This window comes from Neolamprologus multifasciatus, chromosome 15 (genome assembly GCF_963576455.1).
Source record: "Neolamprologus multifasciatus chromosome 15, fNeoMul1.2, whole genome shotgun sequence".
In the NCBI taxonomy this organism is placed as follows: Eukaryota; Metazoa; Chordata; class Actinopteri; order Cichliformes; family Cichlidae; genus Neolamprologus; species Neolamprologus multifasciatus.
The window spans coordinates 5055491-5070299 of NC_140453.1; the positions used below are offsets into that span (position 1 = coordinate 5055491).

The window sequence follows — 14809 nt, forward strand, 5'->3', positions numbered from 1 at the left end:
ACCATGCGGGATATAGCTGGATTATCTCCTTCAGATTTGACTGACATACTTTAAAATGTTCATGATTTGCACATAGCAGGGAGTAATGCACAGTTGTCCTTTTTTCCCTCTACTTTCTTCAGCCTGATGACAGCTCTTCAGGTGCCAAAAATGAAGCTAACCGAACAAGTGGGGGGAGTGGAGGACTGATGGAGGAGATGAATGCTCTGTTGGCACGAAGGTCAGATCCATACAGGCCAAAGGTCTTTTTCACTCATATACTGTTACTATATTAGATACAACTGGTCACAGAAATCTTTAGGTTTTTTGTTTAGTTCATTCTGGAATTTCAGTGAAATTCCTTTTTCTCACTTGAGGCTTCTTCTTTCCTCCAGAAGGAAAGCAGCTTCAGAGAAGCCCGAGGACAGCCAAAATGTAAGTGCGTGCGAAACAGAGATGGTTTGCAATTCATGAAGCTGATCACGGCTCGCTCTGTGATTTACGGTTTAGGCAGGGATCAGGATAATGTTGATGCTGATTATATAAGCGTGATAATGATTATTGTTATCATTTGTGTTGTGATGGAAACATCGAGAAATGATGATAAAAGCTCAGTGATAATCATTAATCACAAGGAAATCAGATTAAAGAAGCCTGGTTTCACACAGGTGAGACTGATATTTGCAGAATATTCTGCATCAAACTGCTGGCTCGCTAACGAGGATAATAGCATTCGTGGTATTGGGAGTGATGCTTACCGATTTCATTGTGCTTCTCTAGGATGACCCAAATTCTCCGTCGCCCAGCACTCGGAGTGGACAGAACGCAACGGGTGAGAAAACTAAACGCAGTTACGTCTGTGAAGGTTCTCAGTCATCCAGGTCATTGTAGTCAAAGGAGCTTGCAAAGAAAAGCGTCTGGACTTCTTTAAGTTGCTTGAAGATGTTTCACCTCTCATCCGAGAAGCTTCTTCAGTTCTAAGGTCAAATGGTGAGGAGTCCCAGATTTAAACCTAGTGGGAGTGTCCCCCCACAGAGGGACAAAAGGACCCCCTGATGATCCTCTAATCCAGCGGTCTCCAACCTTTTTTGCGCCACGGACCGGTTTATGCCCGACAATATTTTTATGGACCGGCCTTTAAGGTGTCGCGGATAAATACAACAAAATAAAACTAGTACCGGTACCGAAAAAAAGAAAATTTATTCATAACACACGTGAAAAGACCCAGGAAAACCGAGTAAACGATAAAAACCGATAAAAACCCTGAAAACTATACATTTCACACCTGAGCCTCAACTCTCGTGGCCCGGTACCAAACGACTCACGGACCGGTACCGGTCCGAGGCCCGGGGGTTGGGGACCGCTGCTCTAATCGCCTTAGCCTAGGTGAAGAAGCTTCTCGGATGAGAGGTGAAACGTCTTCAAGCAACTTAAAGGAGTCCAGACGCTTTTCTTTGCAAGCTCCTTTGACTAAACGCAGTTACAAACCACGTTTGAAACACATGAAAAAGGTGTGGGACGGAAAAGTAAAAATATTAGAAGCAGATCCACAAACATTTCTAAGAGAAAGAAAAAAATAACTTTTAACATGTACAGAAGTTTGGAATTAAGGTTTTTTTGTTTGTTTGTTTTTAAATCGCCACTTCATTAGTTACACCAGTACTGGGTTTGATCTCCTTTTGCCTTCAGAACTGAAGGTGCTGATATCGACATGATACTAACAAATCATTACAGCATGTTTAACATCACTTTATTGTCACAGAGCTATTTTGGTTTTATTTAGGTGTGGTATCACCGTTTCTCATGATAGTAGAACTATTACAAGTTTTTAAAAATCCTGATAGCAAATGGGATTTCAGAGCAATGATAAATCCAGAAATGCATGTATGACTTTTTTTCTCTCTCGTTTTTTTTTTATCTGATCTTTTTCCTTTGTCGTCTAGACGGAGCAAAGAAGCCCTGGGACCGAGCAAACTCTGCAGACAGGGCAATGGCTTCGAGGTGAGAAAGGGAATCCCCACTGCTTGTCACTGTGAAGCAATACAGTAACAGCTAGTGTGACAGAGAATTATTTTGTGTTACGCAGAGCACGACCTGCAGGGAGTGGTGGTGACACAGACTCGTTAGACCTCGATAGAATGAAACAGGTAAAGAAAGCATTACCCAGCAAAATGTTTTGCTATTTTGTTAAAAGTATGAGCTCGTTTCCACGGTAAAGCAATCAATTGGTGATGTTTTACGAGTTACTCGTTTGTGCTTCAACAGGAAATATTGGAAGAGGTGTTTCGTGAATTGCACAAAGTGAAGGACGAAATCATCGATGGTAGGTTGGTTTAATCTTCTCTTGAGAACCTGAGGAGGATCATTTTCTCTCTCCTAATTCATGTTAATGAATATTTAAAAGGAAGCCTATCCAGCGGAATTGTGGGAGTTTGATAGTTATACACATGTGTAACCACTAGGTTGCACTAGATTCACAGAAAAGTACAAATGGATTTAAAACTCTACAAAAGCAGTATCTTGAATATTTGAATTTGTTACTTGCACAAGAAAAAGATGAATCCCTTTAAGACATTATTATAATAATAATAATAACTATTAATATTATTTTTGTCGTCGTTATGTGCTAATCTGTTTAATATTATCCCAATAAGTTTACCATTGCTCACGAAGAGGATATACATTGCTAAATTGCACATTGTTCAACTCTTAAATAGCCTACATGCATAATATTTAACATTTGACATTTAGTGACATCAGCACGTTTATTAAATAATATCTAGAGAATGTTATAATAAAAGTCTCAGTAGAAAATAACAGTGTTGATTAACTAAAAGGTTTTCTAAGTACAATGTAAGAACACATATGCATGACAGATTGAAGGCATGTTGGTTATAAGATTATTATAGTATACTAAGATTAAGTGAAAAATTAAACTGGAAGCAAAGAAAATTAATTTTAGTTAAGTGGGAAAAAATAGCTGAAATCGTACAAAACTACTTATGAACTACTACTGTACTTACAAAATAAAATAAGATACAGAGGAAAAATAAAATCCTCCAAAATCCAAAAATCAGGATACTTTGCGGCAATTTTTTTCCCGTGGTAAACAAAAAAGAAAAACAACTTCTTGTGTCTGTATAGCAGAATCTATTCTGCAACTTCTTAATTAACTTCTTCATTTTTTTCATGAATTACAAACAAAATTAAGACTAAAACTAATAAGCAGATTATCAATAAATACATTAATAAACATACCAAAAACAATTCTATACAAGTACCATATCATTATATATCATATAAAGCATTGTAATAAAAACTAGCAAAAATACAACATAATAATGGTAATTGAATAAACACTGGCTTCTGTGTTTTTAGGAATAAAAGAGGAGCTGAGAGCAGCTTCTTCTTTTAGTTTAACTATCTAAAAATCCACTACATATGGCATTCAGTACACAAATAGGCCAAAGTATTCACAATAATAACAATGGTGAAATATCCCACAGAATAATTACATCCAAAATATATATTGATGTAAGTAAAATCACTAAGTAACTTTTTAAGTTTTACTTTGTTTGGCAATGTTAAAGTGTTAAAGTCTGTAGTGTAGCTGTGCAAGAGCAACAACACAGGATGAGCAGAAAATGATCAGATTTACTCAAAGATGTGTATCCAGTGGTGAAGATATGTTGTGAAATGTAACCTGTACTAATATTTTAAGCTTAACAAATTAAAAAACGAATTTAAAAAGGAAGAAATTAAATTAATGCACATATGAGTTTTGAATTGTATCAGTTTTGCTATTTTTGTGCAGGTTATTGCTCACAGTAGCACTGCATGTGTCTGACAGTATACATCAGTTTTGTCAGGAAGCAAAAATAAACCACACTGATGATGTAGAGCTCTCAAATATGACACACTTTTTTCTCTCTCCTTACAGCCATTAGACATGAACTCAGTCGAGTTAGCACAACATAATCTTTCAGAGCGACCCCCCCCCCCCCCTCCCAGACGTGAGCCACCTTTTTTTCAAACCATTGCTCCTGCAGCAGCTGCCGGGGCCCTAAAGAAGAAGAGGAGGAGGAGGCGGAGTCAGGAAGGGAGGCCCAAACTGTGACATCTACTCATCCCGTTCAGCTGCGGTGTTGAAGCACTGGTGCAAACGTTGCTGTAACACCTCAGACGTGTCTGTGTAACATTTGATTTGTTTGTTTCTGAGAGGAATACGTGAATGGGGCGCACTCTCGCACCGGTTGCTCTCATTTCTTTGTCTGTTTGTTTGCCCAGTTCTCTCCTCTGTCTTTGGTCCAAAGGATATTTGATGCTATGATTTTAATTGCTTTACTTTTTCACAGATTTGTTTTTTAAATCGTCATTACTGTCACTTTCATTATTATTACTATCATTCTTATGATTGTCAGCGTGATGTCAGTAATGAGTAATAGTAGTAGGGTAGTAGGGGCAATGATAATAATGAGGAAATAATAATGAGAATATGATAGTAATGATAATGTGGATATAATATTGCACATCACTTTATGTCAGTGTTTTAAATTTTATATCGGTTGTTTTCATTTTGTTGTTTTCTTTGTTTTTTTTTAGATGCATTTGCAAGATCATCCTCTCTTTTTTCTCTTCACCTGATATAAAATATTTTTTAAAGATTTTTTATCCTTTTCACAGTTATGTGTGGAACCATGGCAGAAAAAAAAACAAGACAAAACATAAAAAACAGACCTTGAACTGAAACCGATGTTGGAGTAAACACAAATTTTGGATATTGCAATCTTATGAAATCCAAAAAAATAAACACTAAAAAAAGAGAAAATAATAAAAATAATTAAATACACCCGAGTATTTGTGACCATGTTGTTAATAAAATGTTTATTGGCTGCAAGGATATGGTGAAGTATTGTTCATTTTATTCTCTCCTTTTACGACAAAGTGCTTCCTGGTTTGAGAACAACGACAAAAAGCAAAAAAATATAACGGAAGTTTAAAATGAATCGAAATAAACTGTAAAACACGTCTTGGATAAATGAGGTGGTCTCTTTCCTTTTGTGTGGTCGTTTTGGTTCTTTGCAGTTTTTGTCTCCGCAACACAGAAATCTGCTGTCATTGAAACAGGTGCCATAAATTACTGCTGCTGAAACACATGTGAGCGCTTTTGTGCAGTCTCAGTGTGTTTTTAAAGTGCACATTTGTGTAGCCTGTTCGTGTAATGAATGTCCCTGCAGAGATATTCAGTCAACGATCAGTTATGTGATACAGTTTTTACATATGATTTGGTGATGAGACCATTCACAATTCAACCACTGGAGTGTGACGTGTTCCTTAAAGACCACATTTACAAAATACAGTATTCACTAAATATTATTACTATCATTATATGAAGATTGCTTTTTAAAACCTTTCATAGTGAGCTGTGTAGTTATTTTCACATCTTTGTTTATATTGCTGTTTTCAAAAGAATGAATCAACCCACATAAAAAGCCCATCAAGACACAACATGAACTGCAGGGTTGTTGTTCACTGATAAAACTTCATAACTTCTGAGTGCAAACACCGCACCAGCTGCACCAGCTGCCGTGCTACACCACGGCTGTCCAAGCCGCTGTACTCGACACGTTCTGATTAGTGAGGCCAGCAGGTGTGAAGGACCACTTTGTTCTCATCGCTCAAACATATACACTCACCCGCTTGCTACAGCCACGGTGCACAAAAGAACATCTCTGAACACACAACGCATCAAGCCTTGAAGTAGATGGGCCAGAGCAGCATAAGACCACACCTGGTGTCACTAGTCAGATACACACAGGAAACTTAGACTACAGTTTGCAAAGGCTCAATAGAAGACTGGATGTATGCTTGAGGTCACAGGTTACAGAGCTAGAAATCTCAATATATCTTATATTTTTATATTTTATTTTGTTGGGTTACTTTTTATACTTAAAAAAAACAAACAAACAAAATTCATTTGTGATGTATAGTTGATAAAGTTAAACCAGGAAAAAATATAAATATCACCTATGCCCATCAAAAACACATTTTTTTAAGTTGCCTATTTTGTTTGTTGCCCTTTTTTAAGTACATTTGGAATCTCCTTGCTCTACCCAGTGATTTGCTGTATTTTAGAAGCAATTATCATTTGATTAATGTTGCATAAATCAGGTGAGGTTCAGAAATATTTGCAGTAATATTAGCACAAGTGAAACTGTGCATTTGTCATAGTATTAATAACAACACAAATTAATATTATTATTAATAATGATAATAAATTGTCACCCTGTTTGTGCAACTAAACCAGAAACTGTGTATAACCTCATGTTTACGAACTTTGGGAACCCCCACTATCGCTAGTAGCACTGTTATCGCTGGGTTCGGTGAAGTCTCGCGATGTTTCCTTGTGACAGAGGATAGTGGCGACGAGAACTGGCGTGGGACGGAGTGAAGAGAGTTGTTATCGAAGAGGGAGAAGAGACAGCGGCAGGAGCAGAGCAGGGGGTGTGTGAGTGTGTTTGTGAGGTCCTAAAAGGAGCACAACACGGCGTGAATGAGAGAGACAAGCTGGCGAATTTCAACATGGCATCCGGAGATACGCTGTACATTGAGACAGACGGCTCGGAGATGCCGGCCGAGATTGTGGAGCTCCACGAGATAGAGGTAGAGACTATACCGGTGGAAACTATCGAGACCACGGTGGTCGGCGGGGATGACGACGACGACGGGCAGCCCATGATCGCGCTCCAGCCACTGGTCACGGACGACCCCAGCTCGATCCACCACCACCAGGAGGTTATCCTAGTCCAGACCCGGGAGGAGGTGGTCGGTGGGGATGACTCGGACCTGCATACGGACGGCGGTGGAGGGTTCGAGGACCAGATCCTCATCCCGGTGCCGGCTCCTGGGGTGGAGGACGAGTATATTGAGCAGACTTTAGTGACTGTGGCTGGGAAGAGCTCACTGGGACGGGTGAAACGAGGAGGCGGCACTGGTGGGAAGAAAGCGGGCAAAAAGAGCTATTTAAGCGGCGCTGAGGCCGGCGGAAGAAAATGGGAACAGAAGCAGGTGCAAATAAAGACACTGGAGGGGGAATTTTCTGTTACAATGTGGGCATCGGGTAAGTAACCTTAGCCTAGCTGTGTTTTAACAGCTCCGTTGTTAGCCGTTGCATGAGGCCTCATTACCAGGGCGTTGTCCTGCTGCACCAGACTAGTTCCTGGAGTGCTCCGTCGCACTTCCGTCAGAAGCGACGTGTAACACAATTTTTCGATCCAAACCCCCGCTGTAGTATATCGAAATGTTTTTGTTTTGAAGGGAGGCCATGTTTTAGGTGTTGCTGGGCGCCGCCATATTCCCCGAGACGAGTAAGTATGGCGGCGGCCCCGAAAAAATGGCGATAGTCGTGGCCAGGCAGAGATGGCGGCGGTGCTCGGGGGAGTGAGAGAGAAGCAGCTGGGTTTCGGGAGGTTTTCTTCTCTTTAGGCCGCGAAATTGTGGCACTTTAAATGCACAAAAGCAACTGATACAGTACCTAGGTGTCTACTGTGTGATATTCGCTTATATTATGAGTCGGGAGCTGTTTAGCAGTTAGCTCTGGCTGCTAGTGTTGCTGCTAGTTAACCAGACAGCTCTGCTCCTGCATAAGGCTAGCTCCATTAGGCTAGGTGCAGAGTGATACTGAGCAGGTGGGAATTTATAATCGCATAAAAGGCTTTTATGGCCCAAACGAGAGCTCATATTATCTGTGCCTGTGATTTATATTACACAAACTATATAAAGAACTGTTTATTAGTATAACTTTTAGCAATATACTTGTCTATATGTTTTCTGAGTGGACACCGCAGTCATCTATTTTTAGTGCTCTCTGCTGGTTGGTAGTGAGTAGGAGTCATTTACACACATGCACATCTTATTTGCACGCTTATCTTGTTATGTGTTTGTGTGTTAGTGTCTCTTTGTGTTTGTGTTTTATCTCATTTGAATTATTTTTGTTTAACATATTTCAAACATGGAATTAATTCCCAGTTTGCATAATCTATTGAAAACAAAACTATTGTAAACAAGATACTTATTTGAATTAAGAAAAAATTAACAAGTTAGAGTTTGCAAAGTAAAGGTAGCCGTAAGGTGAATAACAGGTAAACACCCTAATGTGAATATGTGCTTTTATATTCATTTCTCCTGGGTAATTATAAAAAAAACCAGGGGGCACATGTTTCCAGCCTCCTGAGGCTTGTAGCCAGGGTAACACCAATATGTTATCGGTTCAGTCTCTGTAATGTGTTTCTAGATGACAATAAAGACATTGACCATGAATCGGTGGTGGAAGAGCAGATCGTCGGGGAGAACTCTCCTCCGGATTACTCCGAGTACATGACGGGGAAGAAGCTGCCCCCTGGTGGTATCCCGGGGATCGACCTTTCAGACCCAAAACAGCTGGCTGAGTTTGCCAGGTGAGTGTGTGTGTGTGCCAGGACCCCTGTGTCAGTCATTCCCAGCTGTAAACAGACCTGTTTACACTGTCCACACAGTTCTGATGAATATGCACAACAATACCGCTGCTCACGAATGCCATGAGTCTGAAAGGTCAAAAACACACAGGGTAAATTTTAGCTGCACTCTACTAAACTCTGGAGTTTTTTTCCTTAGTTTTCCTCCCAAGAATTAAAATGTCAAGGTTTGGTTACAAAATGTAATTAGGATTTAAAAACTGTGTCGGGTATTACACAAACATGCCTTGTGATTATTTTCTCTGTTTAATGTTTGTGCACAAGTGGATTAGGCCATGTGTAGAGTGCTTACTGGAGAAGCTAGGATGTTGTTACCAAATCAGACCAAAGAGAGGCTTTCTGTTTACCCTTATTATATTATGTTTTGTTATAAAATGATGATTAGTTGATCACAAAAGCCCGTGGTGCACCATTCAGTGTCCAGTGGGTCATTTTGTGAGGTTTTTCTTTTTTTAAATTAATTGTTTGTTATTGCCTAACATTGTCTAGTTGATTTTCTTATTCTATCAAAACAGTGCAACAGTTAAATCTGAAGGAGTTGTTTCTTTTTTGTGTTTAGTTTAGTTACTTATTTGCAAAGAACAATAATAATGCTGTGGTATATTATTTACCAGGTCTAAGAAGTTTATAATGGTGAGACTAGTTGCTGTGAAATCAGTGCACGGTTGATCTGACGTTTACTTAACTGTTGATATCAGTCTGTTTTAGTCTCTGTTGATGTTTCAGTTGCCCCTTTTAGTTGAGTTTTTTGTTGTTGTTTTTTTGACTCTGTGTCTCAAAAACCATGACAAGGTGTTTAAAAGGCCTGTAAATATGACATTAGTTGGATTTTACTTTAAGCGTACCAGTGTTCATTTGTAAATAGATGTATACCTGTAATTGGTCTTGCTGTTTTCATTATGTGGGTCTTTTAAATGCGTGTAAATGTCCTTTAGGAGTCAAGTTAATCTATAATCTGGTATAATCTGGTGTAACCTGGACGTGAAGATAACACAGGAGCTTATTTCTTTATTTTTTTTATTTGCAGAATGAAACCCAGGAAAGTCAAAGAGGACGATGCCCCCCGCACGATAGCTTGCCCTCATAAAGTGAGTTCATTGATGGTGTCCCTCCTTGTCACTGTTCTGGCAGAACGGAGCTCATAGCTCCTGATGGGTTTAAAAGTCTTGCACTTTGTTGCTTTCCGTGTAATTGGAAATTTCACTGAAGGTTATTTAAAAGCACTTGAGTGTATTGATTTTTATGTGTGCACTAGAACAATCAGGCCTTATCTGAATTAGCTAATGTAAATGGGTTTTGTACGCTCCGTGAGCTGCTTGCTACTTCAGTGTGAGGCTTTTAAGAGTACATAATCGCTTCAGGAGAGAATAAGGGCACTCTTACTCTATCCCTCTGTTTTTCACAATTTAAAGATGTGTCAGAGAAACTGCAGAAAATGCTGAGCTCCCTTTAAGCATGCATTTGCAGAGAAAACCTGAACCTTGCTGCAAAGCGCCTTACTAACTGCTTCTTCGCTCCTTCAGGGCTGCACAAAGATGTTCAGGGATAACTCGGCCATGAGGAAGCATCTCCACACCCACGGACCCCGTGTGCACGTTTGCGCAGAGTGCGGCAAGGCCTTTGTTGAGAGCTCCAAGCTCAAGCGCCATCAACTCGTTCACACAGGGGAGAAACCCTTCCAGGTTGTCCACACACACACACACACACGCACAGACTTTCCATATAAAGCTTATAAACTCAGCACTGCAGGGTGCTTAATTCAAGTGAAGGAAAATGGGCTAAGTAATTTCTCCCTGATGAGATTCACCCACCAAATGTCAGTAAAAGTTTATCTTTGGTGGGTAAATGACACCGGCTGGAATTGTTTAAAATCTTTTCAGACAATTTCTGCTTGAGTGATTTTAACAAGTGATTCTGAATAAACACTGACAAATTTTCATCGAAATGAGACCATTGCTGTGGAAGGTTTTAAAGACGCACTGTTTAATCATTCCTCTGCTCCTCTCATCTACCCTCAGTGCACCTTCGAAGGCTGCGGGAAAAGGTTTTCTCTGGACTTCAACCTGCGCACGCACGTGCGGATCCACACTGGAGACCGGCCCTACGTCTGCCCTTTCGACGGCTGCAATAAGAAATTCGCCCAGTCAACCAACCTAAAGTCTCACATTCTCACACACGCCAAAGCCAAAAATAACCAATGAGAACGTATCCGTCAGCGTCGAGTCACGAAGACGAAAAAAGAAGAAAGAGAAAAAAAAAGAGCATTCTAGCGACACACGTGAGACCTCGTTTGAAGATGGAATGAGAAGCTTGAGACTTATTGATTTATATTAAAAATCTGACAGATTAAAAGACTTAGAACACTGAAATTCAGCTGGTTTTTCCTGAGCCCCCTTTCTTCTTCTTCTGCTGTCATATTGGATGAGAAACGCAGTGACTATTCCCTAAAGCCCCAGCCAGCACAGTCCCTTCGTCTCTCCAGTGGCACTCAGCTGCCAGAAGATGGAACCCATGGACAAACATCAGAGACTTATTTTTACCGGAGTGATCAGAGAAGCAGCGGGCTATTAGTATTTTTATTTCGTCGCATTGCTTTTATTTCCCTCAAGTGTGCATATTGTACACTTGACTCAGGCTGTGTTTAGTATAATTGTGTTTTGTTTTGGTTTTTTTCTCCTGCATTAAGAGATCGTACCTATGATACAAAAGAAGAGGCCTCAAGACTTGTTTGACCTGTTTCACATGTATACAAAGTTTAAAAAACAAAACAGCTGTATCTTTGCATTTTCACACCTTCTTCGGTTGTATTTTTCTCTAACCACAGAATAACCTTGTATACTTGTATTGTATGGCTGTATTAAAATTCAGTAGACATAGATAGAGGTGTGATTTAAAGTGTTAACCGATTAAACTTTAGTCATGAGTTGCTTTATATTTTCTAAGAACCGTCTTTACACAGATGAACAAGTAATATGATCTCACTCAGAGCCTGTCACAGTCAAATTACCTGAAGCGTGCTTTGAATTGACTGCGAGACCATCACCTTCTTTGTTAGAATGTAATGTACAGACGTCAACCATGAACTTCCTTTGTTCATATTTACACACATGTATCTCACCTGCCCACCAATAAAATGGGTCATTCCAACTCTGAACTTCACAGTTAGTTTTTACTGAAGTGGGTCTTCTGAAGCCTTCAGACTGACAGAAGACTGAAGACAGTCTTCTGTCAGTCTGCTGCTGCACAGCATCTCCTCTGGCACCGTGCGACATGTTAATAACTGAGAGGGAGCCAGAAGGAAAAAGGAGACGGTGTTATAAATGATTTTTCTCCAAAAGTGTGGAAAACAAGTTGTGATTAAATCCTAAAATACTGATACGCTCATCTGACACTGTTCCAACTGCTCCTTTGTGTGACTACCTAATCAGCCAATCACATCACTCATTGCATTTAGGTATATAGACATGGTGGCCTTGTTTAGTCTGCAATGAAAGTTAAGGCAGTGCTGAAGGCAAAAGGGAGCCCAACCCAGTACTAGTAGTATGAATGTGCGTAAATGTTAGAAAGCACTTAAGCATAGAAAAAAGTTAATGGGTGAATGAGACGCGTAGTATAAAGTGCTCCAAGTGAGATTTATGTAGTTTACTCCCCCAAACAAAAGACCACAAAGTAGCCTGATGTCAGCTCTGATTCTTATGTCTTAAACTGTCCATCATCAATTTTCTCAAAAGTGGAAGGTGTGTTACGCCCGGGACAGGTGATGGACAGGTGTAGGCATCAAGCACAGAGAAAGGTTCCAGTCGACCAGGACGGGAAGTTCACATTCAGAGTCTTACTGGTTTACAAGACCTGTGCTGGCAAATGGTATGGGCACTGTAATGTAATTTTAGATCTCTTTAACAGTTAATTGCCTGGGTGACCTCTTGTTTGGGGCTCTCCTCAGCTCTTCCCAGGAGGGTGGCACGGTTGCCCCTGTGGTGGTCCTCCTCGGGTCCTCGTACTCTGGGGCCTCTGGATGTCTGGGGCCTGGATCTCCTCCATACCTGCTTCATGCCCTGGGGGACGGGGCTATGGCTCCCCACATTCCCTAGCAGATTGTTACATGGAGAAACTTTTTGAATATAAGCGTGCTGATCCACACAGGTGTGCACACGGGTGTTCACAGACACAAACTACACCTTTCTTAGCTGCTACCTCAAAGCACATTGTGTGCTGTCGATCTTGCGTGCTGCACAATAACATTTAATATTTAGTATCTACTGTTAGCTAGTTTATTGTGATGGTGCTGTATTTATTATGTTGCTCTTTTTTGTTTGTTTTCTCTTCTGGGTTTTTTTTTTATTTTTTTTATCTCCATACAGGTGATCCAGGTGTTTTGTTTGTTTTTCTTTTTTTTCTTCCCCCCCTTTCTCACCATCTCTTCTCCCCTCTGTTTTTAATTCTTTCTCCCTGTCCTATCCCCTAGTCAAAAAAAAAGTTAATTGCACTACTGAGCACTCAAAATAAATTAAGTAGAAAAGTTTTAGATTCACAAGATGCAGGGTTCTTTGTGCAGACTTGGTGGAAGGCTGTGTGCAGAAATGCAGGATTGAACCAGAACAAGGTCAAGAAACAATAGCCCTCACAGATAGATGATGCCTCAGATGCAGGGAACTAGGTAAGAGGTCAGGCTGCATGCGTGTATGTGTGTGTGTCCATCACTGAGGGAGGAGAAGAAGAGCACAACCTGTCCGACAATAAGGGGGGCTAAAGGCCTAAACCACGGCCCTTCTCAATGATTTTTGACCAATCAGATAGATGCACATTCTCTTTTATAAATATGTGTATGGCTAAGTTGTCTCTTCCGGGAGTTGGCTACAGAAAACTGTTGCAGACTGTGGTTTTCTAACCAGAAGGAGATCTGTGTACATGAATTATTCTTTGAACTGGTTGAGGCAATAAATCTGTTTAACTTGAACTGGACCGAAGCTCTCTTTATCTTAGAAAAAAGAGAACACGTGACAAGGTCTAAAGAGTGTGTGTTGACTCAGGATAACATAACAGACACATATGTATACACTTGCCAAAATGCACAAAAGAAAGTGTCTTATGACCCACCTTTCCCCACTTCTCTCCATTAAACCAGTGGTTTGGCTTCATGCCTCTACATGTCATTTTTATTCTACCATAAAAAATGAATAAATACTTTTTACACCTCAAAATGGAAGCATATGGAGATAAATTATTGCTTATCATGTCATCCACAAGCAAGATTGGGAGAAGAAACTATCCAGTCTACGAACACAAATCTCATTACTGAATTCACTATTAAACTCTGGTGGATTATAGTGAAGAAATATAGAATTATAGAAGACTGTAAATTGCTGATTTGGCCTGCATATTCTCGAAAATTCCAAAGTGGACAATGGGATAGTACATTTTTAAGATGGGTCAATAAAGGAATTACAGCAATGTGTACATTAATAGACGGGACAACATTCAAATCCTTCGAGAATCTACAGAGACAATTTGGACTGGATAAATCAGATTTATTTAGGTATTTTCAATTAAGACATTTTTACAATACAGAAATTAGGAAGAAGTTTTTGAGAGAAGGAAGCCATATAATAGAAATAATAACAGGTGCATATAAAAATCCTCCATCAAGAATTTTATCGAAATTATATAATGGCCTGCAAAATTTGAATAGGAATGAAACATTATATATCAAACAAAAGTGGGAATCGGAATTACATCTTGAGTTGTCAGAGGATGACTGGCGATCCATATGTCTCACACAGCATAATTCCACTAGTTCTAGATGATGGAGAGAATATGGCTGGAAAAATGTGATTAGGTTCTTTATTACTCCTTATATCAAAAGCAAGCAGCTGAAAACACCCCAACAATGCTGGAGATTATGTGGAGACTGGGACGCCAATCATTCTCATGTGTTTTGGAAGTGTAAAAATATCAAATCTTACTGGGAAAGCATTGCGGTAACAATGACGAAAGTGCTGGGGTATGACGTGCTGTGTGAGGCACGAGTAATGTATTTTGGAATATGGGAAAATGTAAGAAAGGAGGACCATTACTTGTTTAAAATTATGTTGTTGTCAAGCAAAAAGGTAATAACAAAAAACTGGCTGAAAAGTGACCCTTTAAAATTGGAAGAATGGACTGATGTAATCGAGGACATATATATAATGGAGAAAATGACCTACACTTTGAGACTGAAATCTGACAAACACCGAAAACAGTGGACAAAATGGATAGCTTATAAGACTCATTCAGCCCCATAGGGCAGGGACCTCTCCTCGTTGTTGTTGGTTTTTTTT

The 14809-nt window shown here is 39.8% G+C and overlaps 2 protein-coding genes across 7 annotated transcripts in view; both read left to right on the plus strand.

Annotated features, from left to right (window-relative positions):
• evlb (Enah/Vasp-like b) overlaps positions 1–5007 on the plus strand; it is a 57845-nt gene extending 52838 nt beyond the window's left edge. For 3 of the 5 annotated variants that reach the window (XM_085131781.1, XM_085131779.1, XM_085131783.1), the window contains exons 7-13: positions 123–220; positions 375–414; positions 760–811; positions 1923–1980; positions 2066–2126; positions 2245–2302; positions 3920–4001. In XM_085131781.1, coding sequence (XP_084987907.1) covers positions 123–220; positions 375–414; positions 760–811; positions 1923–1980; positions 2066–2126; positions 2245–2302; positions 3920–3957 — 405 coding nt within the window. In that variant the 3' untranslated portion in view covers positions 3958–4001. Of the gene's footprint in view, positions 1–122; positions 221–374; positions 415–759; positions 812–1922; positions 1981–2065; positions 2127–2244; positions 2303–3919; positions 4002–4028 lie in introns of those variants that run through there. The other 2 variants (XM_085131784.1, XM_085131780.1) reach the window with 2 other exon arrangements.
• A 1377-nt stretch (positions 5008–6384) lies between these two features.
• Positions 6385–11368, plus strand: yy1b (YY1 transcription factor b). 2 transcript variants are annotated; one of them, XM_085131785.1, is made up of 5 exons: positions 6385–7099; positions 8273–8435; positions 9520–9580; positions 10016–10174; positions 10511–11368. In XM_085131785.1, the coding sequence occupies exons 1-5, from the start codon at positions 6562–6564 to the stop codon at positions 10691–10693; spliced, it is 1104 nt and encodes a 367-aa protein (XP_084987911.1). In that variant the 5' UTR covers positions 6385–6561; the 3' UTR covers positions 10694–11368. The 2 variants fall into 2 exon arrangements, with proteins under 2 accessions (XP_084987911.1, XP_084987912.1); XM_085131786.1 differs by having other exon boundaries at positions 6387–7099; positions 8285–8435.
• The last annotated feature ends 3441 nt before the right edge of the window (positions 11369–14809 follow it).